Source organism: Carcharhinus amblyrhynchos, chromosome 18 (assembly GCF_965287045.1).
Source record: "Carcharhinus amblyrhynchos chromosome 18, sCarAmb.v2.hapA, whole genome shotgun sequence".
Taxonomy (NCBI): Eukaryota; Metazoa; Chordata; class Chondrichthyes; order Carcharhiniformes; family Carcharhinidae; genus Carcharhinus; species Carcharhinus amblyrhynchos.
Window position 1 is genome coordinate 1536812 of NC_137341.1, and position 27869 is coordinate 1564680.

Sequence of the window (27869 nt, forward strand, 5' to 3'; positions counted from 1 at the left end):
CAGCAGAGTGAGAATGGAGGGAGAGTGTGTGGGATGGAGATTTACAGCTTTTGGGGAATGAGAGAGGAATGTTCCATAGAAACTAGAATTGTCTGTTCTGAATTCCGGTCCTGCATTGATAGTAGTGACTATTGTAAACTCCTTTTACAGGATATCAGAAGGTGAGGATTTACAAAAAGAAAAGTGTGCCAAACTTCATGTCAAGTGTCACTGATTTAACAGCATCACCAAATCTAGAAGGATCCAGAAGGGTTTAACCGTCAGAGTGACTGGAAAAGCACTGAGACATACACAGTGACCGTGAAAAGAACTTTAACCAGTTACACAGCCTGAATAGAACATCACACCATTCACAGCAAGGAGATACAGCGCGGATCTGTGCGTGGATTACGCTTCAACTGATCGTCAAACCTGGAGAGTCACAAGGACACCCGCACCATGGAGAAACCGTGGAAATGTGGGGACTGTGGGAAGGGATTCAGATCCCCATCTGCACTGGAAATTCACCAACGCAGTCACACTGGGGAGAGACCGTTTACCTGCTCTGTGTGTGGGGCGGGATTCACTCGCTTATCCAGTCTACAAACACACCAGCGAGTTCACACCGGGGAGAGGCCGTTCACCTGCTCTGTGTGTGGGAAGGAATTCACTCAGTTACCCAATCTGCGGACACACCAGAGAGCTCACACCGGGGAGAGACCATTCGCCTGTTCTGACTGTGGAAAGGGATTCAGTACTTCATTCCAGCTGCAGACACACCAGCGGGTTCACACCAAGGAGAGGCCATTCACATGCTCTGTGTGTGGGAAGGGATTCTCTCAGTCATCCGGCCTGCGGCAACATAACCTCACTCACACCCAGGAGAGACCCTTTAAATGCTCCGACTGTGGGCGTGGATTCAAAAGCTCGCGGGAACTGATGGCCCACAAGCGCATTCACACAGCGGAGCGACCGTTCAGCTGCTCCCACTGCCCAAAGAGGTTTAAAAAGTCATCAACACTGGAGACACACCAGCGAGTTCACACCGGGGAGAGGCCGTTCACTTGCCCTGTGTGTGGGAAGGAATTCACTCAGTTATCCAGACTGCTGAGCCACAATCTCACTCACAGCAACGAGAGACCCTTTAAATGCTCTGAGTGTGGGAGCGCCTTCAAAAGCTCCCAGGTACTGATGGTCCACCAGCGGATTCACACCGAGGAGAGACCATTCAGCTGCTCGCACTGCACCAAGAGGTTTAAAATGTCATCCACACTGCGGACACACCAGCGAGTTCACACCGGGGAGAGACCGTTCCCCTGCTCTGTGTGTGGGAAGGGATTCAGTCAGTTATCCAGCCTGCTGAGACACAAAGGCACTCACACCGATGAGAGGCCCTTTAAATGCTCCGACTGTGAGAGCGGCTTCAAGAGTGCTGCGGATCTGATGGTGCACCAGCGAGTTCACACCGAGGAGAGACCCTTCAGCTGCCCTCACTGCGCAAAGAGATTCAGAAAGTCATCCAACCTACGGGAGCATGAGCGAATTCACACCGGGGAGAGACCATTCACCTGCTCTGTGTGTGGAAGGGGGTTCACTTACTCATCTAGCCTGCAAAAACACCAACATGTTCACACTGGGGACAGACCATTCATCTGCTCCGTATGTGGGAAGGGATTCACTCGGATATCCTACCTGCGGGACCACCAGGAAATTCACAAGTGATGACAGGGGTTGGGATTCTGCTGTTAATAAGAACATAAGAAATAGGAGCAGGAGTAGGCCATCTAGCCCCTCGAGCCTGCCCCGCCATTCAATAAGATCATGGCTGATCTGAAATGGATCAGTTCCACTTTCCCGCTTTCTCCCCATAACCCTTAATTCCCCTTATCGATCAGAAACCGATCTACCCGTGACTTAAATATATTTAGCGAGGTAGCCTCCACCACTTCAACGGGCAGAGAATTCCAGAGACTCACCATCCTTTGAGTGAAGAAGTTCCTCCTCAACTCTGTTCTAAACTGCCCCCCCTTTATCTTGAGGCTGTGCCCTCTAGTCCTGCTATCTTTTCTAAGCAGGAAGAATCTCTCTACTTCTACCCTATCTATCCCCTTCATTATCTTATACATATCTATAAGATCCCCCCTCAGCCTTCTAAACTCCAACGAGTACAGACCCAGTCTATTCAATCTCTCTTCGTAAGCTAACCCCCTCATCTCCGGTATCAGCCTGGTGAACCTTCTCTGTACTCCCTCCAAGGCCAATATATCCTTCCGCAAATGCAGTGACCAAAATCACACCCAGGACTGAACCGTGTTCATTCTGACAGTGGGTGAAGTGGGAGGGTCGGAGGGTTTCTTTCTGCTGGACTGGCTGGTCTCATGACTGAGCTTCCAGTGGGCTGAGCCTGGGAGAGCACATTTCCACTGAAATGATCCACAAAAGCTGATGAAGGACATTGATTTTATCTCGTGTCACAAACAATGCTGGTGTTCCCTGGAAGGGTGTTGTGTCTTGAAACACCAGTTCACACGCAACTCCAGCGAGGAACCAGTCCAATCATCCTACAAACAATTAATCAAAGGATATTTATTAACTGGAAGAAAAGAAAAATACACAACAAAGATGTGTACAATATTTTAAGACTTTTAATAACATGAATACCTAATCACACAGTTTATGTAGAAATTACCCCATGATCCAAAATATATCAATGATCCCTAACTGGCTAAGAATTCCCTTTCTTAAACAACGCTTAAATAAATCTGAAAATCAAATCCAGTTTGTAGTTACTACATAACGCAATGATCAATGCGTTATGGGAAATGTATTTTCTTGTTCCAGCAAAGATATTTAAACTGTCTTTATGAAGCTTTCCTGCAATGTCTTGGCTCCAAGGCTTAGATGCAACACTTAAACATCTCTGAGAAATAAATGTTGTTACAGAACCCCTTGGCTGTGAATTGGGTCTTAGCCTCCTGGCTATGAGTTATGGGCTAGTCTGCCTGCTTCTGTGGGGAGTAAGGTGGCCATAGTGGCTGTCTTCCCTTGTGTATTTTAAAATGCGATTGGCTGCCTACATAGCTCACATTCTTTCCTTTTATGGACCCTTACATTTATATAATCCTGAATGACCCAGGTAAACAGTTTCTGCCTGAGGCACTGAATATAGCAGTCATCTAGGTAATCTGTTTCTGATCCCAGAGCAATTCACTCCTGATCACCATTAGGTGCTCTCGTGTCTTTTGAATGCTCTGATCACTTTTAGAGACTTGTCAGGCCCTGGAAGTGCTGGTTGTTACCGTTGTTAGGCAGATTTCTACCTCTCAGAGCTTTTTAAATTCTTGTTACTGTTACTTCTAGACAAATCCTTGACACCTAGAGAAAATTTCCCCCACTACAGGCAAATCTAAAATAAATACAAAAAAGAACTGGAAAAATGCAGCAGGTCTGGCAGCGTCTGAGGAGAGGGAAACAACAAAGAAAATTACAGCACAGGAACAGGCCCTTCAGCCCTCCAAGTCTGCACCCACCATACTGCCCAACTTAACTAAAACCTCCTGCCCTTAATTTTTCACATCCAATGTTACTGGATGAGTTAGCACTGCTACCTCACAGCACCAGGAACCTGGGTTCAATTCCAGCTTCAGGTGACTGCCTGTGTGGAGTTTGCACATTCTCCCCGTGTCTGTGTGGGTTTCCTCCGGGTGCTCCCCTATCTTCCCACAGTCCAAAGATGGGCAGGTTAGGTTGATTGGTCAGTGTCAGGGTAAATATGTGAGGCTCTGGGGATAGGGACTGGTTGGGATTGTTGTCAGTGCCAGACTTGATGGGCTGAATGGCCTCCTGCACTATAGGGATTCTATAACTCTACTCCAGAACTAAAGAGAGGGAGAAATGTGATGGGTTTGATGCTGGTGAGGGGGGGGAGGGTCAGGTAGAACAAGTCAGGGATTGGTTAGAGGGCGGGTGAGATTAAATGACAAAAATATCCTGGAACAAAAGGCAAAGGGAGAGGGTAATGGTTGTAGTGAAGAAACAAAGCATTGGCCCAGAGTAAGTGTTAATGGCGGGATAAAGGACAGCTCTGGGAGCAAAAAAACAGGAAAACAAGATGGAGACTGGCACTCGGCAAAAACAACAAACCAAAACGGAGGAGAGAGTTCAGGGTGTGAATTTGTTGAACTCAATGTTGAGTCCAGAAAGTTGTAAAGTGCCTCATTGGAAGATCAGGGGCTGTTTGTCCAGCTTGTGTTGGGTTTCTCCAGAACATTCATTAATCGAGGGATTGAGTTTAGGAGTTGGGAGGTAATGCTGCAACTTTATAAGACCCTTGTCAGACCCCACTTGGAGTACTCTGAGCAGTTCTGGTCACCTCACTACAGGAAGGATGTGGAAGCTATTGAGAGGGTGCAGAGGAGATTTACAAGGATGTTGCCTGGATTGGGAGGCATGCCTTATGAAGATAGGTTGAGGGAGCTGGGACTCTTCTCCCTGGAGAGACGAAGGTTGAGAGGCGACCTGATAGAGGTTTATAAAATGTTGAGAGGAATAGATAGGGTGGATTCTCGGAGGCTATTTCCCAGGGCTGAAATGGTCGCTACGAGAGGACACAGGTTTAAGGTGCTGGGGAGCAGGTACAGAGGAGATGTTAGGGGCAAGTTTTTCACTCAGAGGGTGGTGAGTGAGTGGAATCGGCTGCCGTCGGTGGTGGTGGAGGCGAACTCGCTGGGGTCTTTTAAGAGACTTCTGGATGAGTACATGGGATCTAATGGGATTGGGAGTTACAGATAGTTCTATGGCTTAGCAGGTATAGATGTGATCAGCGCAACTAGTGGGCCTAACTGTTTGTGCTGTAGTGTTCTATGTTCTATTCCAGCAGGTCGGGGACAGAAATGTGAGCGTGAGAGCAAGCTGATGAATTCTAACAGCAAGCGGAAGGTCAGGGTCATGCTTGTGGACTCAGGGGAGGTTGTTCCACAAAGAGTCATAGTTATAGAGGTTTCCAGCATAGAAACAGGCCCTTCGGCCCAACTTGTCCATTCCACCCTTTTTTTTAAAACCCTTAAGCTAATCCCAATTGCCCGCATTTGGCCCATATCCCTCTACACCCATCGTACCCATGTAACTGTCTAAATGCTTTTTAAAAAAATAAAATTGTACCCTCTACTACTACTCTAGCAGCTTATTCCAGATGCTCACCACACCCTCTGTGTGAAGGGCAGGGAACAGGCTACAGATGAATGAAAGAGAAACTATTTGTGTCCAGAATATTGTGAACATCCTTTCACTCTGGTTATCTTTGATCCTCAAGTCATTTTCTGTTTGTTTTTAACCATGTTCTGTTTCATTAATAAACTTTTATCAGTAAAAATATTTGATTGTTCTGGACTTTTCCTGATGTACTTTAGGGAAAGTGGGTAAGAGGGGTGGGCAGGCTCTTTAACAGAAACTGAGATCATTGGAAAAGGAGCCAGAGGGGGAGATGAGATTTTATTTTTTGACACAGCGAGTTGTTCTGATCTGCCTGAAAGCAGATTCAATCGAATCTTTCCAAAGACTTGAAAGGGAACGATTTGCAGGGCTGTGGGGAAACAGCAGAGCAGTTGGATGAATCAGAGAGTCCTTTCAAAGAGATAGCAGGGACATGATGGGCGGAATGGACTGCAGCCTGTCAATCTCAGCCTCCCGCTGTTGTGCAGGTTAGAAGGGACAGGTTTCACTGCAGCCTCTTCCCTGTCTATATATTTACAGTACAGTCGGTCTATTTGGCATCATGAGCTTTTGGAGAACTTATTAGGCGTGCGGAGAGGTGGATTCACAAACACGGCATCTGTAGACTCAATTACAAGATAATGGTTGGAATGTGAGTCTTTACAGGTACAGACAGAGGGATAATGACAGGTTAAAGAATAGTGAATTGTCCCAGGCCAGGATAGTTAATAGGATTTTGCAAACCCAGGCCAAATAGTGGGGGTTACATGTAGTGTGACATGAACACAAGGTTGAGGCTGTCCTCATGCACGCAAAACATGACTATCAACTGGGATCTTGGGTTCATGCCATACTACATGTAACCCCCACAATCTGGCCTGGGCTTGCAAAATCCTAATAGCTATCCTGGCTTCAGATAATTCACATCTCTTTAACTTTAGTTAACCCTCTCGCCACTCGCATTGTCTGTACCTGCAAATACTTGCTTGCCTGTAAAGACTCGCATTCCAACTGTTTCCTTGTAATTGAGTAGATGTCTATCTATGCCGTGTTTGTGAACCCATCCTCCACTCACCTGAGGAAGGAGCAGCGCTCCAAAAACTCGTGATTCCAAATAAACCTGGTTTAACCTGGTACTGTGAGACTTCTTACTGTGCTTATCTCATAAGAACATAAGAAATAGGAGCAGGAGTAGGCCATCCAGCCCCTCGAGCCTGCCCCGCCATTCAATAAGATCATGGCTGATCTGTCGTGGCTCAGTTCCACATTCCCGCTTTCTCCCCATAACCCTTAATTCCCCTCTCTTATCAAAAACCCATCAACCCGCGTCTTAAAAATATTTAGCGAGGCAGCCTCCACCACTTCAACGGGCAGAGAATTCCAGAGATTCACCACCCTTTGAGTGAAGAAGTTCCTCCTCAACTCCGTTCTAAACCGCCCCCCCCCTTTATCTTGAGGCTGTGCCCCCTAGTCCTACTGTCCTTTCTGAGTGGGAAGAGTCTCTCCACCTCTACCCTATCCATCCCATTCATCATCTTATATGTCTCAATGAGATCTCCCCTCATTCTTCTAAACTCTAACGAGTACAAGTCTAGTTTATTCAGCCTCTCCTCATAGTTCAACCCCCTCAACTCCGGTATCAGCCTAGTAAACCTCCTCTGCACTCCCTCCAAGGCCAAAATATCCTTGCGTAAGTGCGGCGACCAAAACTGCACACAGTACTCCAGCTGTGGCCTCACCAGTGTCCTGTACAGCTGCAGCAAGACCTCCCTACTTTTATATTCAATCCCCCTCGCTATGAAGGCCAGCATCCCATTTGCCTTCCTGACCACCTGCTGCACCTGCAAGCTGGGTTTTTGCGACTCATGCACAAGGACCCCGAGGTCCCTCTGCACCGTCGCCTGCTGCAGTTTTTCGCCCCGTAAGTAATAGTCCTTCCTACCATTATTCCTACCAAAGTGGACAACTTCACACTTGCCAACATTAAATTCCATTTGCCATTTCCTGGCCCATTCGCCCAGCCTATCTAGATCCTTCTGCAGACTCTCCACACCCTCTGCACAATTTGCCTTTCCCCCAATCTTGGTGTCATCAGCAAATTTCGACACCCTGCACTCGGTTCCCTCCTCCAGATCATCTATATAAATGGTAAATAGCTGAGGCCCCAGCACCGACCCCTGGGGCACTCCACTAGTCACCAATCTCTGTCCAACACCGGCATCTCCTCATCATGTATTTAAAGAGATGGGTTTCTCTTTAGCTCTGAGTGATCGATATAACAATTGATTGGGGGCCCATCTCCCAGTCAGTCCTCCAGCACCTTCCTGTCTCTCTGTAAGTGTGACGCCCAGGGCAGTTTCCCAACTGGGGAGCAGGCCCTGTTATTCTCAGCTAAATTCAGCCCCCATCGCCTGGCTGTCACTGTCATAAGCAACAGAGAGACAGAAAGATGCTGAAATGGGAAGTCCAAACTTATCGTTTTAAATAAACTGTCAGGTAACAATTGGATTTTCACAGTAACTGCACTGCAGTGGTAATATAAACCAACTATATAAATAAACATTAAATTAAAAACAAACACTAAACCCAGTGAACAAATTACAAAACCACATGACAAAACTTATATTTTATGACGTTTAATCCAACGCACCAGAAACAACAATGACTAAGCACTTATTTGTAAGGGACACCGCCCTTAAAATGTAAAATTGAACTTTGCCCTTTTACACAGTCAAATATCCCACTCAATGATTATATTTTACTCTGCCATGGTGACACTCATAGATTCATAGAACCCGACAGTACAGAAAGAGGCCCTTCAGCCCATCGAGTCTGCACCGAACACAATCCCACCCAGGCCCTACCCCCATATCCCTACATATTTTACCCACTAATCCCTCTAACCTACACATCCCTGGACACTAAGGGGCAATTTCTTAGCATGGCCAATCAACCTAACCCGCACATCTTTGGACTGTGGGAGGAAACCGGAGCACCCGGAGGAAACCCACGCAGACACGAGGAGAATGTGCAAACTCCACACAGACAGTGACCCGAGCCGGGAATCGAACCCAGGATCCCTGGAGCTGTGAAGTAGCAGTGCTAACCACTGTGCTACCGTGCCATACAGTTCCTAAAGAGTGAGCCCAAAGTGATTCTTCACTCCCCAAGGGTTTATTTCCATTGTTTTCCTTTTCCACTCTGACAACCTTTAATCCCGGAATTTTGTTTTCCCACTAACACAAGACTCTTCCAGCTTTCTTTCATAATTTGTGACCAACATACAACGTAGGAGCAGAAATAGGCCATTCAGCCCCTTGTCTGCTCCAGCATTTATTTAGATCAGAGCAGATTTGTTTGTGTTGAGTCCCACACCCGATACTTTTGATTCCCTTATCCAATAAAAATTGGGATGAAGGCAAAAATTCTGCTCTTGCTGGAATCTGAAATAAAAACAGAAAAGATTGAACAATCTCAGCAAGTCTGACAGCATCTGAAACAAAACATCTTTCAAAGTTTAATTTAAAGGGGACATGACAGGAGAACTCCAAGCCATGGTAGGCTGCTCTTGCTCCACGTGGGAGGCTGCGGACAGTTCCAGTTCCCTGGGTCAGCACGTGTGCGGGAAGTGTCTCCAGCTACAGTTCCTGGAAGTTCGAGTTTCAGAGCTGGAGCAGGGGATAGAGACAGCGGGACATCTGTAAGACAGTGAGAGTATTGTGGACAACACATAAAGGGAGGAAGTCTCATCACAGGGTCAGACTCCAGAGGCAGGAAGGAAATGGGTGACCACCAGACAGAGCAAGAGAGATAGGCAGGTAGTGCGGGACTCTCATATGGCCGTTCCTCTGCAAAAGAAATAAACTGTTTCAGATACTGTTGAGACGTATGACTTAGAGGAAAGCAGCAGCACCTAAACTCATTGCATTATAGTTGGATTTGCTGCAGTGGGGAGGGGTGAACAAAGAACAAAGAAAATTACAGCACAGGAACAGGCCCTTCGGCCCTCCAAGCCTGCATCGACCATGCTGCCCAACTGAACTAAAACCCCCTACCCTTCCAGGGACCATATCCCTCTATTCCCATCCTATTCATGTATTTGTCAAGACACCTCTTAAAAATCACTATCGTATCCACTTCCACTACCTCCCCCAGCAACGAGTTCCAGGCACCCACTCTTCCACACTGGGAAAAAGCTTCTGACTATCCACTCTGTCCACGCCTCTCGTAAACTTCTATTAGGTCTCCCCTCAACCGCTCTCGTAAAAAGTGTGTCAGTGCAATAGGGCTCTAAGTTGTAAGAGGAATAGGCAAGTGTTTCTGTGGCTACAAACAGGAAGGGTGTAAATAAGGTTGAAAGAGTGCAGAGAAGGTTCACAAGGATGTTGCCAGGACTTGAGAAGCTGAGTTACAGAGAACATAAGAAATAGGAGCAGGAGTAGGCCATCTAGCCCTTCGAGCCTGCCCCGCCATTCAATAAGATCATGGCTGATCTGAAGTGGATCAGTTCCACTTTCCCGCTTTCTCCCCATAACCCTTAATTCCCTTGTCTATCAGAAACCTATCTACCTGTGACTTAAGTATATTCAGCGAGGCAGCCTCCACCACTTCAATGGGCAGAGAATTCCAGAGATTCACCACCCTTTGAGTGAAGAAGTTCCTCCTCAACTCCGTTCTAAACTGCACCCCCCCCTTATCTTGGGGCTGTGCCTCAAGAGAGAGATTGAACAGGTTAGGACTTTATTCCCTGGAGAATGAGGGGAGATTTGATAGAGGTGTATAAGATTTTGATGGGTTATAGATAGAGTGAATGCAAGCAGGCTTTTTCCACTGAGGCTAGGGGAGAAAAAAACCAGAGGGCATGGGTTAAGGGTGAAAGGAGAAAAGTTTAAAGGGAATATTAGGGGGGGCTTCTTCACGCAGAGAGTGGTGGGAGTGTGGAACGAGCTGCCGGATAAATGTGGGGTCACTTTTAACGCTTAAGAAAAACTTGGATGGGTTTTCTCTTTTACTCTGTAGGTGCGTCGGTCCACCTTGTTGTCAAATGAGGGGCATGCACACAGTGGGTCGTGCGTGGGCTGCTCTTGGATGTTTCGAGAGTGGCCTAGTACTTCGCGTCGTTTGTGTGTGCTTAAACCTGGACCAGCAGATGGGCACCACAACAGCTCAGTGACTATCACTGTTTGCTGTGCAGATACATGGATTTGGGCCAGTGTCTGTGGGAGTTTGCGCATTCTCCCCGTGCCTGCGTGGGTTTTCTCCGGGTGCTCCGGTTTCCTCCCACACCCCAAAGATGTGCTGTTAGGCTGATTGGTGTAACAAATTGTCCCTAAATTATTCTCCTCTTAATCTGATTTCCAATGGGGGAACCATAAGCATAGACATGGGTCAAGGGTTGGAGGAGGAAAAACACATTGTTAAGATAGAGGCGTGGGCTTGTTGGGCTGAAGGGCCTGTTTCCCGTGCTGGGTTGTTCTTTGTACATGGATGAGAGGGGTGTGGAGGGATTTGGTCCAAGTGCAGGTCAGTGGGACCTGTTTCTGAGCTGTAAATTTCTATGGTTCTATGGTAAACGAGACTCCAGGATGGTACGTTGCCTCCCTGGTGTGAAGGTCAAGGATGTCTCGGTATTCTGGAGGGGGAGGGTGAACAGCTAGTGGCCGTGGTACATGGTTTTAAAAAAAGAATGAGAGAGCTGGGAAGAAAATGTAAAAATCGGACCCTAAAGGTAGTGATCACAGGATTACTGCTGGTCCCACAAGCTGGTCAGAACAGAAATGACGGGAGGAGTCAGATGAACACGTAACTGAAGAGATGGTGTCGGGGGGAGGGTTGCAGATTCCTGGGGCACTGGGATCAGTTCGGGGGGAGGTGGGACCTGTACACATTGGACAGATTACATCTGGGAGGGACTGGGACTGATGTCCTCGGGGGACTGTTTGCTAGAGTGTTTGGGGAGGGTTTCAACTAATATGCCAGAGGAATGGGAACCAATGTAAGGAGTTAGAGGAAGAGGGATTAGGACAAACACAAAAAAAGGTAGAAAAGGGAATGAGAAAAGTGACAGGCGGAAAAACCAAGGACAAAATTCAAACAGGGTTACGGAGAAAAATATTTGGAACAAGGCAAACAATGTTAAAAAGACAAGCTTAAGACAAGCTGTGCCTTAATGTGTGGAGTGTTTGCAATAAAGTGGATGAACTAATCATGCAGATAGATGTAAACAGGTACAATATAATTGGGATTATGGAGACATGGCTGCAGGGTGACCAGGGATGGGAACTGAATGTCCCCAGGGAGGAAAAGGTGATGGAGTGGCACTGCTGGTGAAAGAGGAAATTAGTACAATGGTGAGAAAGGATATTTGCTCTGAGAATGTGGAGTCTGTATGGGTAGAGTGGAGAAGTACCAAGGGGCAATAAACATTAGTGGGTGTCATATACAGATCCCCAAACTGCAGTGGTGACATTGGGAATGGCATTAAACACGAAATTAGAGATAAGAGAATATTGGCGATCATGGGTGATTTTAATCTGCACATAAATTGGGCAAATCAAATTAGCCACAATGCCGTAAAGGAGGAATTCCTGGAGTGTATACGGGATGGATTTCTTGACCAAGATATGGAAAAACCAACTAGAGAGCAGGTCATCTTAGACTGGGTAACGAGAAGGGAATCATTGCCAATCTAGCTGCAAGAGACCCCCTGGGAATAAATGACCATAACATGATCAAAGTTTTTATCAATATGGAGAGTGAAGTGGTTGATTCAGGTGTTGAGTCTTAATAATAGATCTGAGGATTGGGAGCAGTTTAGAATTCAGAGAAGAAGAGATTGATTAAGAAGGGGAAAATACAGTACGAAAGTAAACTTCCAGGGAATATAAAGACTGACACAGAGAGTTTCTATAGATATGTGAAGAGAAAGAGGTTGGTGAAGACAAGTGCAGGTCTCCTGCAGACAGAAATGGGGGAATGTATAATAGGGGACAAAGAAATGGCCAGGCAACTTAATACATACTTTGGTTCTGTCTTCACAAAAGAGGAAACAAATCAGATACCAGAAATGTTGGAAAATATGAGATCTAGTGAGAGGGAAGAACTGAGGAAGGTCAATATTAGTGGAGGAATTTTGCTGGGTAAATTGATGGGATTGAGGGCAGATAATCTACATCCCAGGGTGCTTAAGGAAGTGGCTCTAGAAATAGTGGATGCATTGGTGATCCCCTTCCAGGATTCTATAGACGTGGAACAGTCCCTGCAGATTGGAGGATAGTGAATGTCACTCCAATATTCAAAAAGGGAGGTAGAGAGAAACCAGGGAATTATAGACCAGTCAGCTTAACATCGGCATTGGGGAAATCTCTCGAAACCATTTTCAAGGACTTTATAGCGGAGCATTTAGAAAGGATCAGAGTCAGCATGGATTTATGAAGGGGAAATCATGCGTGACAAATATTTTGGAACTCTTTGAAGATGTGACTAGTGGAGTTGACGTGGTATATTTGAACTTTCAAAAAGTGTTTGACAAAGTTCTGCAGAAGAGACTATCGTGCAACATTAAAGCACATGGGATTGCGAGAAGTGTATTGAAATGGACAGAAAACTGGTTGGCAGAGAGAAAACATAGAATTAATGGGTTCTTCTCAAATTGGCCGGTGATAACTAGTGGGGTGCCACAGGGACTGGGGTGCTGGGACCCCAGCTATTCACAACATATATTAATGATTTGGATGAGGGAACAAAATGCGATGTCTCAAAGTTTGCAGATGATACAAGTTGGGAGGGAGGGTGAACTGTGGCGAGGGTGCAGAGATCCTTCAGAATGATCTGGACAGGTTGGGTGAGTGGGCAAATCAATGGCAGATGCAGTATAATTTGGAGAAATGTGAGGTTTTTCAGTTTGGAAGCAAAAACAAGAAGGCAGATTACTAGCTGAATGGCTGTAAATTGGAAGGGAGTGTGCAGAGGGATCTGGGTGTCCTTGTGCACCAGTCACTGAAGGTAAGCGTGCAGGTACAGCAGGCAGTAAAGAAGGTGAATGGTATGTTAGCCTTTATTCATTGTGAGAGATTGAGTATTGGAGCAAGGGATACCCCTGTATAATTGTTGTTGCAATTATACAGGGGCCTTGGTAAGACCAAACCAAGAGTACTGTGTGCAGTTTTGGTCTCCTTTTCTGGGGAAGGATGTTCTTGCTCTCGAGGGAGTGCAGCGAAGGTTTACCAGGCTGATTCCGGGGGGACTGATGTACGAGGAGAGATTGACCAGGTTAGGATTGTTTTCGCTGGAGTTCAAATGAATGAGGGGGGATCTCAGAGAGACTTATAAAATTCTAACAAGGGGTAGGTGTGGGGAGGATGCTCCCAATGGTGGGGGAGTCCAGAAGCAGGGGTGAGGATTCAGGGTAGATCATTTAGGATGGAGGTAAGGAGACATTTCTTCACCCAGAGAGTGGCCAACCTGTGGAATTCATTACCACAGGAAGTAGCTGATGACAAAACATTGAATATTGACACCAAAGTCGGAGGTGTGGTAGATTGTGAGGAAGGGTGTCATAGTTTGCAGGGAGACTTAGACAGGTTGCAGAGCTGGGCCGAGAGGTGGCGGATGGAGTTTAATGTGGAGAAGTGTGAGGTAATTCACTTTGGTAGGAGCAACAGATGTGTCGAGTATAGGGCTAACGGGAGGACTTTGAATAGTGTGGATGAACAGAGGGATCTAGGTGTGTGTGTACATAGATCCCTGAAAGTTGGGAATCAAGTAGATAAGGTTGTTAAGAAGGCGTACGGTGTCTTGGCGTTTATTGGTAGGGGGATTGAATTTAGGAGTCGCAGCGTCATGTTGCAACTGTACACAACTCTGGTGCGGCCGCACTTGGAGTACTGTGTGCAGTTCTGGTCCCCACATTACAGGAAGGATGTGGAGGCTTTGGAGAGGGTGCAGAGGAGGTTTACCAGGATGTTGCCTGGTATGGTGGGGAGGTCCTATAAGGAGAGACTGAGGGATTTAGGGTTGTTTTCGTTGGAAAGAAGGCGGCTAAGAGGGGATCTTATTGGAACATATAAGATGATTAGAGGTTTAGATAGGGTGGACAGTGATAGCCTTTTTCCTCGGATGGAGAAAGCTAGCACAAGGGGGCATGGCTTTAAATTAAGGGGGGGTAGCTACAGGGCGGATGTCAGGGGTAGGTTCTTTACCCAGAGGGTGGTGAGGGATTGGAATGCCCTGCCTGCTGCAGTTGTAAATGCGCCTAGTTTGGGGGCGTTTAAGAGATCTATGGATAGGTTTATGGACGAAAAGGGATTGGTATAGGCTAGTGGGTCATTGTTTTTGTAACTGGTCGGCGCAACATCGTGGGCCGAAGGGCCTGTTCTGCGCTGTAATGTTCTATGTTCTATATTCGAGAGGTGGCTGGATATTAAAGATAATATTAGGCTGTTGAATTGATGATTCAATAACTGGTAGCATAGTGGGTTAGCATTGCTGCTTCACAGCTCCAGGGTTCTGGGTTCGATTCCCGGCTCGGGTCACTGTCTGTGTGGAGTTTGCACATTCTCCTCATGTCTGCATGGGTTTCCTCCGGGTGCTCCGGTTTCCTCCCACAGTCCAAAAATGTGCAGGTTAGGTTGATTGACCATGCTAACAAATTGTCCCTTAGTGTCCAGGGATGTGTAGGTTAGAGGGATTAGTGGGTATAATATGTAGGGATATGGAGGTAGGGCCTGGGTGGGATTGTGTTTGATGCAGACTGTATGGTCCGAAGAGCCTCTTTCTGCACTGTAGGGTTTCTGTGATAAGCCATGATCACGGTGAATTGTAGAGAAGGTTCGGAGAGCCAAATGGACTCCTCCTGCTCCTAACTATGTTTCTAGAGACAGAATGGAGACAACGTTTTGAGTCAGGATGATCCTTTGTCAAGACAAGAAAAATTGGACAAAATTCACACTGAGGGTCAAGAACTGGGGAGCAATCTATTAAACCTCCTCTGAACCACTTCCAATACATTTATATCATTTCTTAAATAGGAGACAAAGCTACACCCAGTATTGAAGATGCAGCCTCAGTAACGCCCTGTATAACTGAAACAAAACATCTTTACTTCAATGTTCAATTTCTCTCATAATGAAAGATAACATTCGATTTGTCAGAACGTTGATTTGTTTGAACTAAGGTTTATGGGGTTCACTTGTTTGCAATAACCTCTCTAATCGTAAATCACACCAGGTTTATCATCTACACCAACCAAACACACGATTCATGAAAAGTCCCCCAAAGTCCACATGTGGTCTGGACCATAGTCTATCAGGCCACTCCCAAGGATGAAGTGATAATGTCCCCAGTGTGTTGGGGGGGGAAATGAACTCAGAAGAATCGTTCAACACTCAAGCCTGATTCAATCGACAGTTTATTGAGTTACACCAGCGGGGAGAAGCTACAGGGACTGACCATGTGTAACGCCACCCAATAAAGAAAATCATCAATTCTTATACTCAGCCCATCCCGGCTGGACACATCCAATCAGAATGGTTACAGATTACATACATTATATATCGGTCCAATGAAATGAGTATCTGGGCATCCTGGGGCTTTGTGATTATCTCTTGAACAGATAGGTGCTCCCATCATGATGTTTTCCAGACCCCGATATCTACCATCCTTGGGCTTTCTTTATACACAGACTCCCTTCGTTTGAAAAGGGGGGGATTAAAAGTTCTCAGATGGATGTCAGCACCCTTCCTTTGTTTTAACCTAATGACCACACAGTCTGGGAATCATTTCTATTTCATAATCTCTCCTTTTAAACTCTTTTCGTCAGTTTCCAGTTCCAGAATTCTCCTTTTCATTGTGTTAATTGTGTCAGGAATAAATCTTTGGAGCTCACAGGAAGTTTAACCCAAGATCAGTCCATTGGTCAGAATCATCTCACACCTCCCAAATTTTAAATAACCATTACAAATTAAACCTCTCATTCTCGCCTGTGTGAATTGTATCTGGATTAAAATTCCCACGTGTTTAGTAAAACATCCTGGAATCATGTCTCTGACCATGGCTCCAGGTTCATAACTTTAAAAAAAAAGCTTTATTAATTACACTTCCTTTTCAAAAATCTGTTTGATTTAAATCACAGACAGGAAACCTCAAAACTTGAAGCATTCAATTCACAAATATCATCCATACACAAGCAGAGAAACTTAGCATGTGCTTTACAATAACAATAACTGAATTGAATTTGTTAAGTGTTCCTGTGGTTCTGTTTTTAAACTCCCAGAAATGCCTTTAATTAAAGACTCAAGATAAGTTTAATTCCCCAGAATTAACCTGAACAAATGTAGCCCAAAACAATGATAAAACACGTCTACAAACATCATAGATTATAGAACCCTACAGTGCAGAAAGAGGCCCTTCAGCCCATCGAGTCTGCACCAAACACAATCCCACCCAGGCCCTAGCCCCATATCCCTACATATTATACCCACTAATCCCTCTAACCTACACATCCCAGGACACTAAGGGGCAATTTCTTAGCACAGCCAATCGACCTAACCTGCACATCTTTGGACTGTGGGAGGAAACCCACGCAGACACAAGGAGAATGTGCAAACTCCACACAGACAGTGACCCGAGCCGAGAATCGAACCCAGGACCCTGGAGCTGCGAAGCAGCAGTGCTAACCCACTGTGCTACCGTGCCGCCCATAAAATCCACATAAAAAAATGAAACACACAGGTCCTCACAACTTGCAAATTTCAAACAATGAATCCTCAGCATTCTCTCTCACAGCTATAGCTTCCTAAGAAATTCATTTTGTTTATTGTTGTAAAGCACCTGCTGAGTTTCTCTGCTTGTGTATGGATGATATTTGTGAGTTGAATGCTTCGAGCTTTGAGGTTTTCTGTCTGTGATTTAAATCAAACAGATTTTAAAAAGGAAGTGTAATTAATAAAGCTTTTTTTTCCCACAAGTTATGAACCTGGAGCCATATTTAAGAACATAAGAACATAAGAAATAGGAGCAGGAGTCGGCCATCTAGCCCTTCAAGCCTGCCCCGCCGTTCAATAAGATCATGGCTGATCTGTCGTGTCTCAGTTCCACATTCCCGCCCTCTCCCCATAACCCTTAATCCCCTTGCTTATCAAAAACCCATCAACCTGCGTCTTAAAAATATTTAGCGAGGCAGCCTCCACCACTTCAATGGGCAGAGAATTCCAGAGATTCACCACCCTTTGAGTGAAGAAGTTCCTCCTCAACTCCGTTCTAAACCGCCTCCCCTTTACCTTGAGGCTGTGCCCCCTAGTCCTACTGTCCTTTCTGAGCGGGAAGAGTCTCTCCACCTCTATCCTATCCATCCCATTCATCATCTTATATGTCTCAATGAGATCTCCCCTCATTCTCCTAAACTCTAACGAGTACAAGCCTAGTTTATTCAGCCTCTCCTCATAGCTCAACCCCCTCAACTCTACTGCCCAGGTTATTTTACTAAACGTGAGAATTTAAGAAGCACTATAAGCTCACAACTCCCTGATTAAAATAAGATACAAGATCCTTCATTCCCTTTTGTTATAACGTAACCTTTGTTCTTTATCTGGAGTTGCAGCCACAGCAGGATATAATTCTCACATTTAATCCAAATTGCTCGAGGCTATGCTTAAAATTTCCACATTTAACTGCTTCCCATAAATCCTCAATTATAAACTCAAATAGACACGAGTTTCCGGGCAATTTAAAAACAAATCAACTGTCTACAGAACCTAAATGGGTGGGGAGTGAACAGAAAAAACTTGGCATGCGTCGCTTTACATATAAAGGGGTTTTTCCTCGGAGGCTAAGTGTTGAGCTGAAGCCAGCTGACACAAAGATTCGCAGAAGACAGAATACTGGTTAAAGACATTCTTTATTGACCGACACGCATCGGGAGAAAGGCAGCTGGACAGTCCAACTCCTTTCTAAAGTTACAATACATTGGCCGTGTAGTTATGGTATTTCAAAAGTTCATTCCTGTCATCCTAACTGGATGCTCCAATCACAATAGTACACATTATTTACCTTGGCCAATAACATCCTACCTTCTGGCAGAATGAGAATTCATTGGTCTGGAGAATCTGAAAATTCTGGCCCTTTGCAACTTTCACTTACGCAGGTCCATAGAGTTCAAAGGTTGCTTTCTCTTAGCAACCCTTAGCAATAGGATTCAAAAGTTTCTTTTCCACTGTCTGCTGAGACATCCCTTTTCAGAAAAAAATGAATAATTCTATTCATTCTAGTGTCTGAGAAGCATGTACTTTCTATAACTCATATTGATAAAAATTGTGCTCTGTGGCTTCATTGTTCTGAATGAATGTGGCATGTCTCACTCAGCTGTTATCCCATCATGCTTCGGGGAAGTCTGGCCAACATATCCATTTTAATACAAAATATTCAAAAGTACATGTTTAAAGCTGAAATACCTGTTTAAATTCTCTACCAGTGGTTATATGTCTTTCTATGTACAGTACCTTTGTATAATGTACATGGCACAAAGTGGTCCTTATTCTAAGTTAGTTTTAATAGCTTTTATTTGTTTTTAGGTCCAAGGTATTCTGAAACCCTCGAACAACATCATTTTTAAAAACTTCTCTAAAAACAAAACAAACTTGATTTTAAACTTCTTCAATATTCCTTGATCTATTTTTTATCTTGATCAGTTTTTGTTCGGGGTGGGTAACTTCTGTTCTTTATAAACTGGTTCATTTGTTTAGTTAATTCTACATGGAGAATCAGAACCAGAACTTGATCATCCTTATTCTTTTTCTCATTTTGCATCACTCCCTCTGTTTTACGGGAGGATCATGGGAACTCCAATCAAACTTAATCACTTAATCATACAAGGAAAATACTGCAGATGCTGGAATCGGAAACTAAAACAGAAAATGCTGGAAAATCTCAAAGTATAAAAGTATCTGTGGACGGAAAATAGAGCCAAAATTTCGAGTCTGGTTGACCCTTCGTAAAAGTTCTGATGAAGCATCATCAAGACTCAAAGTGTTGGCTTTATTCTCTAATCATTTAATTGAGAGGTTTCTTGTTCTTAGTTTCCAAATGATCGGTAAGAGATCTGTCCAGTTCCCACTCAGGCTCTGATTTTTCACTGGCCATGCTTGGGTAGGATTATAACCATTAGAATCTACTCTCAGAGATCCGCTTTTCAGTCCAGTGTTACTTGGAGTACACCGTCACTGCGCTGACTATTGGGTCACAAATCTCTCAGAGTTCTTATCACAACTTGATGATAAAATAATTTTTTAAATATCTGAGAATGTTTCTTAACTTCACCAACTACCTAGCACCGTTTGTTTATTGGTCAGATCCCCCTTTTTACAGATTCTCAGCCACTGAACACCAGCCGGTCCTGGAATGAGTTTAATTCTAACTCATTCTGAGTAAATATTCTCACCGGGTCCTCTGTCAGTTCCCTGCTAAGCAGCTTTAATGGTCCCTGATTGCAGAAACTGAGCAGTGACAGGAATGTGGTCAAGATTGTCCAGTCCCATAACGCCTCACATTCAATCGACACTCATAGAACATAGAACATTACAGCGCGGAACAGGCCCTTCGGCCCACAATGTTGCGCCGACCAGTCTTATTTTTAAAAAAAACATTGACCCACTAATCTAAACTCCTTCAATTATAACAGGATATGTGGCTGTGTGTAGCTGCCTCGGCCACGGTCAACCCCAACACTGCCTTCCTGAACTGCTACAGTGCCTGAGGTGTAGGTACACCCACAGTGCTGTTAGGGAGGGATTTCCAGCTACACATTCCAGACTTTCACCAGACTGTAGGTGGATTCCAGATTGATATATTCCATTCAACCCAAGGTGAGTTATTCCAATTCCTTTATTGTCCAGGACAATATATTCACAATATCTTTAAAACAGAAATTAAACATTCCCATTTGATTTCAGGAATTAACATATTCTGTTAGTTTGTTCTTTATTGTCGGTGTCAGGCTGGGGTTGGAACAAAGGAGGTTGAGGGGAGATTTGATCGAGGTGGACAAGATTCTGACAGGTTTAGATAAGGTGGACAAAGAAAAGCTGTTCCCATTAGCTGATGGGACAAGGACGAGGGAGACACAGATTTAAGGTTTTGGGTCAGAGATGCGGGGGGGGAGTGAGGAAGAATATTTTGATGCAGCGAATGGTAATGAGCTGGAACTCGCTGCCTATGAGGGGGGAGGAAGTGGAGACAATAAACAATTACAAAGGAAATTAGATGGGCATTTGGGGGGTTTCAAACAGAAATGCTGATTAAATATCTCCGACCTTCCTCACACCCTGTCACTCTGTGATCCTTGTAAAATTTGAAACCAGGTATTCGCAACAAGACTCAAAGAGCATCAGCCCACTGGAGACAAAGTCATGAGACTGTCCAGTCCAGCAGAAAGAAACCCTCCGACCCTCCCCATTGACCAACTGTGAGAATGAACAAAATGCAGTCCTGGATATAACTGAGAGCAGGAACAATAACAGCAGAATCCAACCCCTGGAATCACTCGTGGACTTGTTGGTGTCTCAGCAGGCTGGATGACTGACTGAATCCCTTCCTGCACACAGAGCAGGTGAATGGTTTCTCCCCAGTGTGAACTCGCTGGTGTGTCCGCAGGTGGGATGACTGAGTGAATCCCTCCGCGCACACAGGGCAGATAAACGGCCTCTCCCCAGTGTGAACTCGCTGGTGTGTTCGCAGGCTGGATATGTCAGTGAATCCCTTCCCACACTGAGAGCAGGTGAACGGTTTCTCCCCAGAGTGAACTCGCTGGTGTGTCCGCAAGTTGGACGACTGAGTGAATCCCTTCCCGCACTGAGAGCAGGTGAATGGCCTCTCCCCAGTGTGAACTCGCTGGTGTGTCCGTAGGTGGGATGACTGACTGAATCCCTCCCCGCACTGAGGGCAGGTGAATGGCCTCTCCCCAGTGTGAATTCGCTTGTGTGTCCGCAGACTGGATAAGTGAGTGAATCCCTTCCCACACTGCGAACAGGTGAATGGTCTCTCCCCGGTGTGAACTCTCTGGTGTGTCTGCAGGTGGGATGACAGCGTGAATCCCTTCCCACACTGAGAGCAAGTGAACGGCCTCTCCCCAGTGTGAACTCGCTGGTGTGTCTGCAGGTGGGACGACCTAGTGAATCCCTTCCCACACTGAGAGCAGGTGAATGGCCTCTCCCCAGTGTGAACTCGTTGGTGTCGCTGCAGGTTGGATAACCGAGTGAATCCCTCCCCACACTGAGAGCAAGTGAATGGTCTCTCCCCACTGTGAACTTGCTGGTGTGTTTGGAGGGTTGAGAACTGAGTGAATCCTTGCCCACACTGCGAGCAGATGAACGGCCTCTCCCCAGAGTGGCTGCGCCGATGAGCTTCCAGCTGAGATGGGGCTCTGTACCTCTTCCCACAGTCCGCACATTTCCATGGTTTCTCCATGGTACAGGCGTCCTTGCCTCTTTTGGGTGGACAATCAGTTGAAGTGTTCTGTGCGTGGACAAGGCGAGTACAGTCTCTCCCCGCTGTGAATGGGGTGATATTTATTCAGGTTGTGGAACTGGTTAAAGCTCTTTAGTCAGTGCACTGGAACACTCTCACTCGAGTGTATCTGGACATTGGTGCTTTTCTCGTCACACCAACATTTGAATTCTTTTAGATTGGCTGTCAGTCCCAGACATGATGTTTGAGTATTTGGCCTGTGATTTCTCTTTCAATATCCTGTAAAATGAGTTTACAGAAGTCATTACTTTCAGTGTAGGATAGAAATTCAGAACAGACAATTCTAGTTGCTATGGAACATTCTTTCTTCTCTCATTTCCCAAAAGCTCCATCCCACACACTCTCCCTCCATTCTCACTCTGCTGTATCTAATATTCACCCTCCCAATTCTCCTGAAGATGCTGATTGACAGATCCATGCTCACTGTTTCCTGTCCTGGACACAGAGAGCAGAACAAATGGGAGCTGCAGCCGGCTATTTGGCCTATCGAGCCTTTTAAACCATTCAATTAGGTCATTTGCTCATCTACCTCTTTCTTCATCATTCTTTCACACTAAACCCATATCCCTGAATATCTTCAATATCTAGAAATCAATCAATTTCCATCCTGAAAACACTTGACGATTGAGGCTCCACAGTTCTCGGGAAGCTTCATCACATCCTTGAATGAAGAAATCCCTCCTGATCTTAGCTTTCTCTCCAGCTTCCTGTCTGTTTCCCATAACCAGTGACATCCTTGTTATTCAAGAATCAGTCTAACTCATCCTGGAATATATTCAATGACCCTCAGTCTCCACTGTCCCTGTGGAAGAGAAATCAAAAAGACTAACAACCCTCTGAGGGAAGAGATGTCTGGAAATATATAATGTAGCCACAATACCATATGACAAGTCTATGGATTCTATTTTAAATTTAAACTGGATGGACACAAAGTAAATAAACTTTCTGGGGAACCGGGGTAAAGAACTGGATTATTGTACAGAGTCAGCATGGAATTGAGTTCCTGAATGGACTCCTTCTGTGCTGCAATGGCTCTATGACTGGAAATATATAACTCCAGCATTTTATTACAAGACTAAAAATAATAATAAATGTAATCGTGTAAACATTAGGAAAGAGCCCATCCTTTTATCCAGACAGATAAATGTGTCAGGCTGAGGGAGTAAAGGATGTCAATGTCTTTAAGAGAGAGAGAGAGACCTGGGCCAATCTCTCCAGAGTCTGCTCCCTCCCTGGATTCACTTCCTTTCCCTTCAGTTGCTGCAAGTCCCCAGTTTCCCCCCAGAATGAGGAAAGAAATGGAAAGGGGGAGTAAAGAAAGTGTTTTACTCACAGATGTGGGAGACAGGAGGAGGTTTGAGTCTGAAGCTCAATCTTCATTCACAGAGAGAGAAGCAGCAGCTTTCCTGGGCAGTGAGGAGCTGCTAAACAAACTCATCGAGCAACTTCCGCATTCAGACAATGGGGAGCTCTGATTGGCTGGAGGATCATAGTCCTTCCGGTCCTCCTACTCTTTCCATTGGTCAACAACTCAGAATGAAGGTCAGTGGGTGGGCGCTCTTGTGCACATGCGCAGCTTCCCCTCTCCCTTGGACATGCGCAGTCCCGGGTCAGGGGGAGATCACCCAGCAGCTTCTCGCTCTGGGCGGAGCCGCCAGGCGGTTGCCCTGGCTCCAGGAGGGGGGAGGGGGAGAAATGGGTGGGGGCGGGGCTCTCGTGTCCGCGCGCCGGGCCTGCGCACTGGAACCCGGAGACGTCACCGCGGAGCAGGGTGATTCCGATTGGCTGATTTCGCGGCGCTCCGTTGTGAGGTCACAATGCGGAAGTGGTCAATGAGCTTCAGGTTAAACCTTCCTCCTCTGAGCAACATCTGGGAGGGAATCAGTGTCTCCCCCTTTCCATTTCTATTCTCATTCTGGGGGGAAACTGGGGACTTGCAGCAACTGAATCCTGTCGGTATGTCCCACACATTGTTAATCCAGTCATAGAGACAGAGATCTGTCTGGCAGCCTGCATGGAGATTCTCAGCTCTCTGTGTCCAGGACAGGAAGTAGTGAGCATGGATCTGTCAATCAGCCTCAATCAGCACCTTCAGGAGAATTGGGAGGGTGAATATTAGATCCAGCAGAGTGAGAATGGAGGGAGAGTGTGTGGGATGGAGATTTACAGCTTTTGGGGAATGAGAGAGGAAAGAATGTTCCATAGAAACTAGAATTGTCTGTTCTGGATTTCTATCCTGTACTGACACTGATGAGTTTTGTAAATTCCTTTTATAGGATATCAGAAGGTAAGGATTTGCTGACTGAAATCTCAAACCAAACATCAAATCAACAGAGAGTCACTCAATTCATTGGGACTGAGCATCATCGGCCTTTTTTAATCTAGAAGGAGAAATGTTTCTCTGTTCTGTCTGCTTCAGAACATCAGTGTGACTGGAAAAGCAGCGAGACACCCCCCGCCGCGTGAGAGTGTTCCAGCGCAGTGAGTGTGGAAAGAGCTTTAACCAGTTACACAGCCTGAAAATACATGGCAGCATTCACAGCGGGGAGAGACTGTACCCGTGTTCTGGGTGAGATTTAACTGATTGTTTAACCTGGAGAGTCACCATGGAGAAACCCTGGAAATGTGGAGACTGTGGGAAGGGATTCAGGGTCCCATCTCTGCTGGAAATTCATAGACGCAATCACACTGGAGAGAGGCCATTCACCTGCTCTGTGTGTGGGAAGGGATTCACACAGTTGCCCCATTTGCAGACACACCAGCGAGTTCACACCGGGGAGAGACCATTCCAATGCACTCAGTGTGGGAAAGGATTCACTCAGTTATCCCACCTGATGAAACACAAGCAAGTTCACACTGGGGAGAGACCGTTCACCTGCTCTCAGTGTGGGAAGGAATTCACTCGGTTATCCCACCTGCTGAGACACAATCTCACTCACACCAACGAGAGACCCTTTAAATGCTCTGACTGTGGGAGTGGCTTCAAAAGCTCCCGGGAACTAGTGTCGCACCAGCGAGTTCACACAGGGGAGAGGCCGTTCACCTGCCCTGTGTGTGGGAAGGGATTCACTCATTCATCCAACTTGCACACACACAATCTCACGCACACCTATGCGAGACCCTTTAAATGCTCAGACTGTGGGAGTGGTTTCAAAAGCTCCCAGGAACTGTTGGTCCACCAGCGCATTCACACTGAAGAGAGACCGTTCAGCTGCTCTCACTGTACCAAGAGGTTTAGAACGTCGTCCCACCTGCAGACACACCAGCGAATTCACACGGAGGAGAAACCGTTCAGCTGCTCTCACTGCACAAAGAGATTTAAATGGTCATCCGGACTGCAGATACACAAACGGGTTCACACCGGGGAGAAACCATTCACCTGCCCTGTGTGCGGGAAGGGGTTCACTACTTCATCCAATTTGCTGAAACACAAAGCCACTCACACCCAGGAGAGACCCTTTAAGTGCTCCGACTGCGGGAGTTGCTTCAAAAGCTCCCGGGAGTTGATGGTCCACCAGCGAGTTCACACCGAGGAGAGACCGTTTGCCTGCTCTGTCTGCGGGAAGGGATTCAGTGAGTCGTCCAGTCTGCGGGCGCACCATCGAGTTCACGTTCGGGGTGGGCCGTTCACCTGCTCTGAGTGTGGGAAGGGATTCACTCAGTCCTCCAGCCTGCTGAGACACAACGTCACTCACACCAAGGAGAAGCCGATTCAATGACACATCGGTTTCAAAACTCTCAGGAACTGATGACCCACATTCACACAGACTGCTCACCTGCTCTGATTTAAAAGCTGTGGCTAACTGGGTGTCCCACCAGCGCATTCACACTGAGGAGAGCCAGCTCTTACTGTTGAAAGTGGCTCAGAATGTCTTCAGCACACTGGGAGTTCACACTGGGAACAGACCGTTCACCTGGCGGGTGTGTGTGAAAGGATTGACTCGGTTATCCAGCCAGACGCAACAACACCCACACCCAGGAGAAACCCTTTAAATGAGCATTGGCTTCAAAAGGTGTCAGGAACTGATGTCCACCAGCAAGTTCACACCGGGCAGAGGCACCTACTCGATGGGAAGAGATTTGGTCAGCAAACTTGGTCAAAAATAAGAAATAGGAGCAGGAGTCGGCCATCTAGCCCTTCGAGCCTGCCCCGCCATTCAATAAGATCATGACTGATCTGAAGTGGATCAGTTCCACTTTCCCGCTTTCCCCCCATAACCCTTAATTCCCCTGTGTATCAGAAACCTATCTACCCGTGACTTAAATATATTCAGCGAGGCAGCCTCCACCACTTCAACGGGCAGAGAATTCCAGAGATTCACCACCCTTTGAGTGAAGAAGTTCCTCCTCAACTCCGTTCTAAACTGTGCCCCCCTTATTTTGAGGCTGTGCCCTCTAGTCCTGCTATCCTTTCTAAGCGGGAAGAATCTCTCTAACTCGATCTAGCCCCTTCATTATCTTATAAGTCTCAAAAAGATCCCCCCTCAGTCTTCTAAACTCCAACGAGTACAGACCCAGTCTATTTAATCTCTCCACATAAGCTAACCCCCTCATCTCCGGTTCAACCTTGTGAACCTTCTCTGTACTCCCTCTAAGGCCAATATATCCTTTCGCAAATAAGGGGACCAAAACTGCACACAGTACTCCAGCTGAAGCCTCACCAGTGCCCTGTACAGTTGCAGCAAGACCTCCCTACTTTTATATTCTATCCCCCTTGTGATAAAGGCCAGCATCTCTGGAATTCTCTGCCCGTTGAAGTGATGGAGGCTACCTCGCTAAATATTTTTAAGATGCGGGTTGATGGGTTCTTGATAAGAGAGAGGATTAAGGGTTATGGGGAGAGGGCGGGAAAGTGGAACTGAGACACGACAGATCAGCCATGATCTTATTGAATGGCGGAGCAGGCTCAAAGAACAAAGAACAACACAGCACGGGAAACAGGCCCTTCGGCCCAACGAGCCCGCACCGCCGTCCCACTGTCTGTGACCTATTCATGATTTTAGTATACGCCTAATGTGCGAGGATCAGGGAGGGCTAGATGGCCTACTCCTGCTCCTATTTCTTATGTTCTTATGTCCTTATCCCATTCGTCTTCTTGATCACCTGCTGCACCTGCAGACTGGGTTTTTGCAACTCGTGCACAAGGACCCCCAGGTCCCTCTGCACCGTAGCATGCTGCAGCTTTTCACCTTTAAATAATATTCTATCCTGCTATTATTTCTACCAACGTGGATAACCTCACATTTGCTAACGTTATACTCCAGTGAGTTTACAAGTTCTGGGAAGCTGGAGGGGAAATCCCCTGGCCACATTAACCATTTCATCTCCTGCTGTGTCTCAAGTAGCTGTGTGTGTTTGGGACCCGCTCTTCACTCCATCTCACCAGGAATTTAGACTTGCTATTTTTCACAAATCACATCTGCACACTCACTCCGACATCACAAAATCATCTCAGACATTCTTAACTCTCAGATGTGCTGATGGAAAGATCAAAGTGAGTGTCTGTGTTTCTTATCTCCCTGTTATGGTGCTGATATTACAAGGAGTGGCCAGACATTCAAATGTGGATTTCTTTAAAACAGAGTTCGTGGAAGCAGGAGCATTTTAGAAATATTGGCTTTCACTGATCTACAACTCAATGAATACAAAGAACTCGCGGAGACAGTAATTCTGGTTGAAGATGTACTTTATTGCTCAGGCCTGAACACAAGGGTTGGAGAATAATTTACAGAAGAACATAAGAAATAGGAGCAGGAGTCGGCCATCTAGCCCTTCGAGCCTGCCCCGCCATTCAATAAGATCATGGCTGATCTGTCGTGGCTCAGTTCCACATTCCCGCTTTCGAAAGGGTTCAGGATAATCTAGGATTAAAAAGAATAGTATAGATTAATTTAGAGAGACTGTAGTTGTCGAGGAAAACTTCTAGCTCAGAATAACTCAGGCAGAGACGTTCAGAGTCTAGCTTCGGGAGAGTTTATTGTCGTGATATCACGGAGAGTCCACCTCAGTCAGTACCGAGAGAACTCTGATTTTTTGAACAAACCCGCGCTATTTTTATACAGTGAAACAAACAACTCTTCATGCAGGTTACAATACTCCCTATTATCCTTATTATCTCTACTACCCCTTTAATCATTGTCCCATTAATTAGATCTATGGGC

General features: G+C 46.0%; 4 protein-coding genes across 5 annotated transcripts in view; 3 read left to right on the forward strand and 1 right to left on the reverse strand.

Annotated features, from left to right (window-relative positions):
- Positions 1-287, forward strand: part of LOC145354757 (uncharacterized) — a 112530-nt gene extending 112243 nt beyond the window's left edge. For both annotated transcript variants that reach the window (XR_013888899.1, XR_013888898.1), the window contains exon 2: positions 151-287. The gene's annotated coding sequence lies outside the window, so the exon portion shown is untranslated. The remainder of the gene's footprint in view (positions 1-150) is intronic.
- The window catches only part of LOC145354761 (uncharacterized), a 69431-nt gene extending 67574 nt beyond the window's left edge, over positions 1-1857 (forward strand). The window contains exon 3 of the mRNA XM_080206234.1: positions 418-1857. Within this exon, the coding sequence (XP_080062360.1) occupies positions 418-1701 (1284 nt within the window). The 3' untranslated portion in view covers positions 1702-1857. The remainder of the gene's footprint in view (positions 1-417) is intronic.
- Positions 1-23125, reverse strand: part of LOC145354780 (uncharacterized) — a 113475-nt gene extending 90350 nt beyond the window's left edge. The window contains 2 exon segments of the mRNA XM_080206257.1: positions 20734-21927; positions 23042-23125. Of these exon segments, the coding sequence (XP_080062383.1) occupies positions 20734-21648 (915 nt within the window). The 5' untranslated portion in view covers positions 21649-21927; positions 23042-23125.
- Positions 23126-24006: 881 nt separating this feature from the next.
- LOC145354753 (uncharacterized) lies at positions 24007-25753 on the forward strand. Its single transcript, XM_080206212.1, has one exon. The coding sequence runs from the start codon at positions 24315-24317 to the stop codon at positions 25425-25427; it is 1113 nt and encodes a 370-aa protein (XP_080062338.1). The 5' UTR covers positions 24007-24314; the 3' UTR covers positions 25428-25753.
- Positions 25754-27869: the final 2116 nt, after the last annotated feature.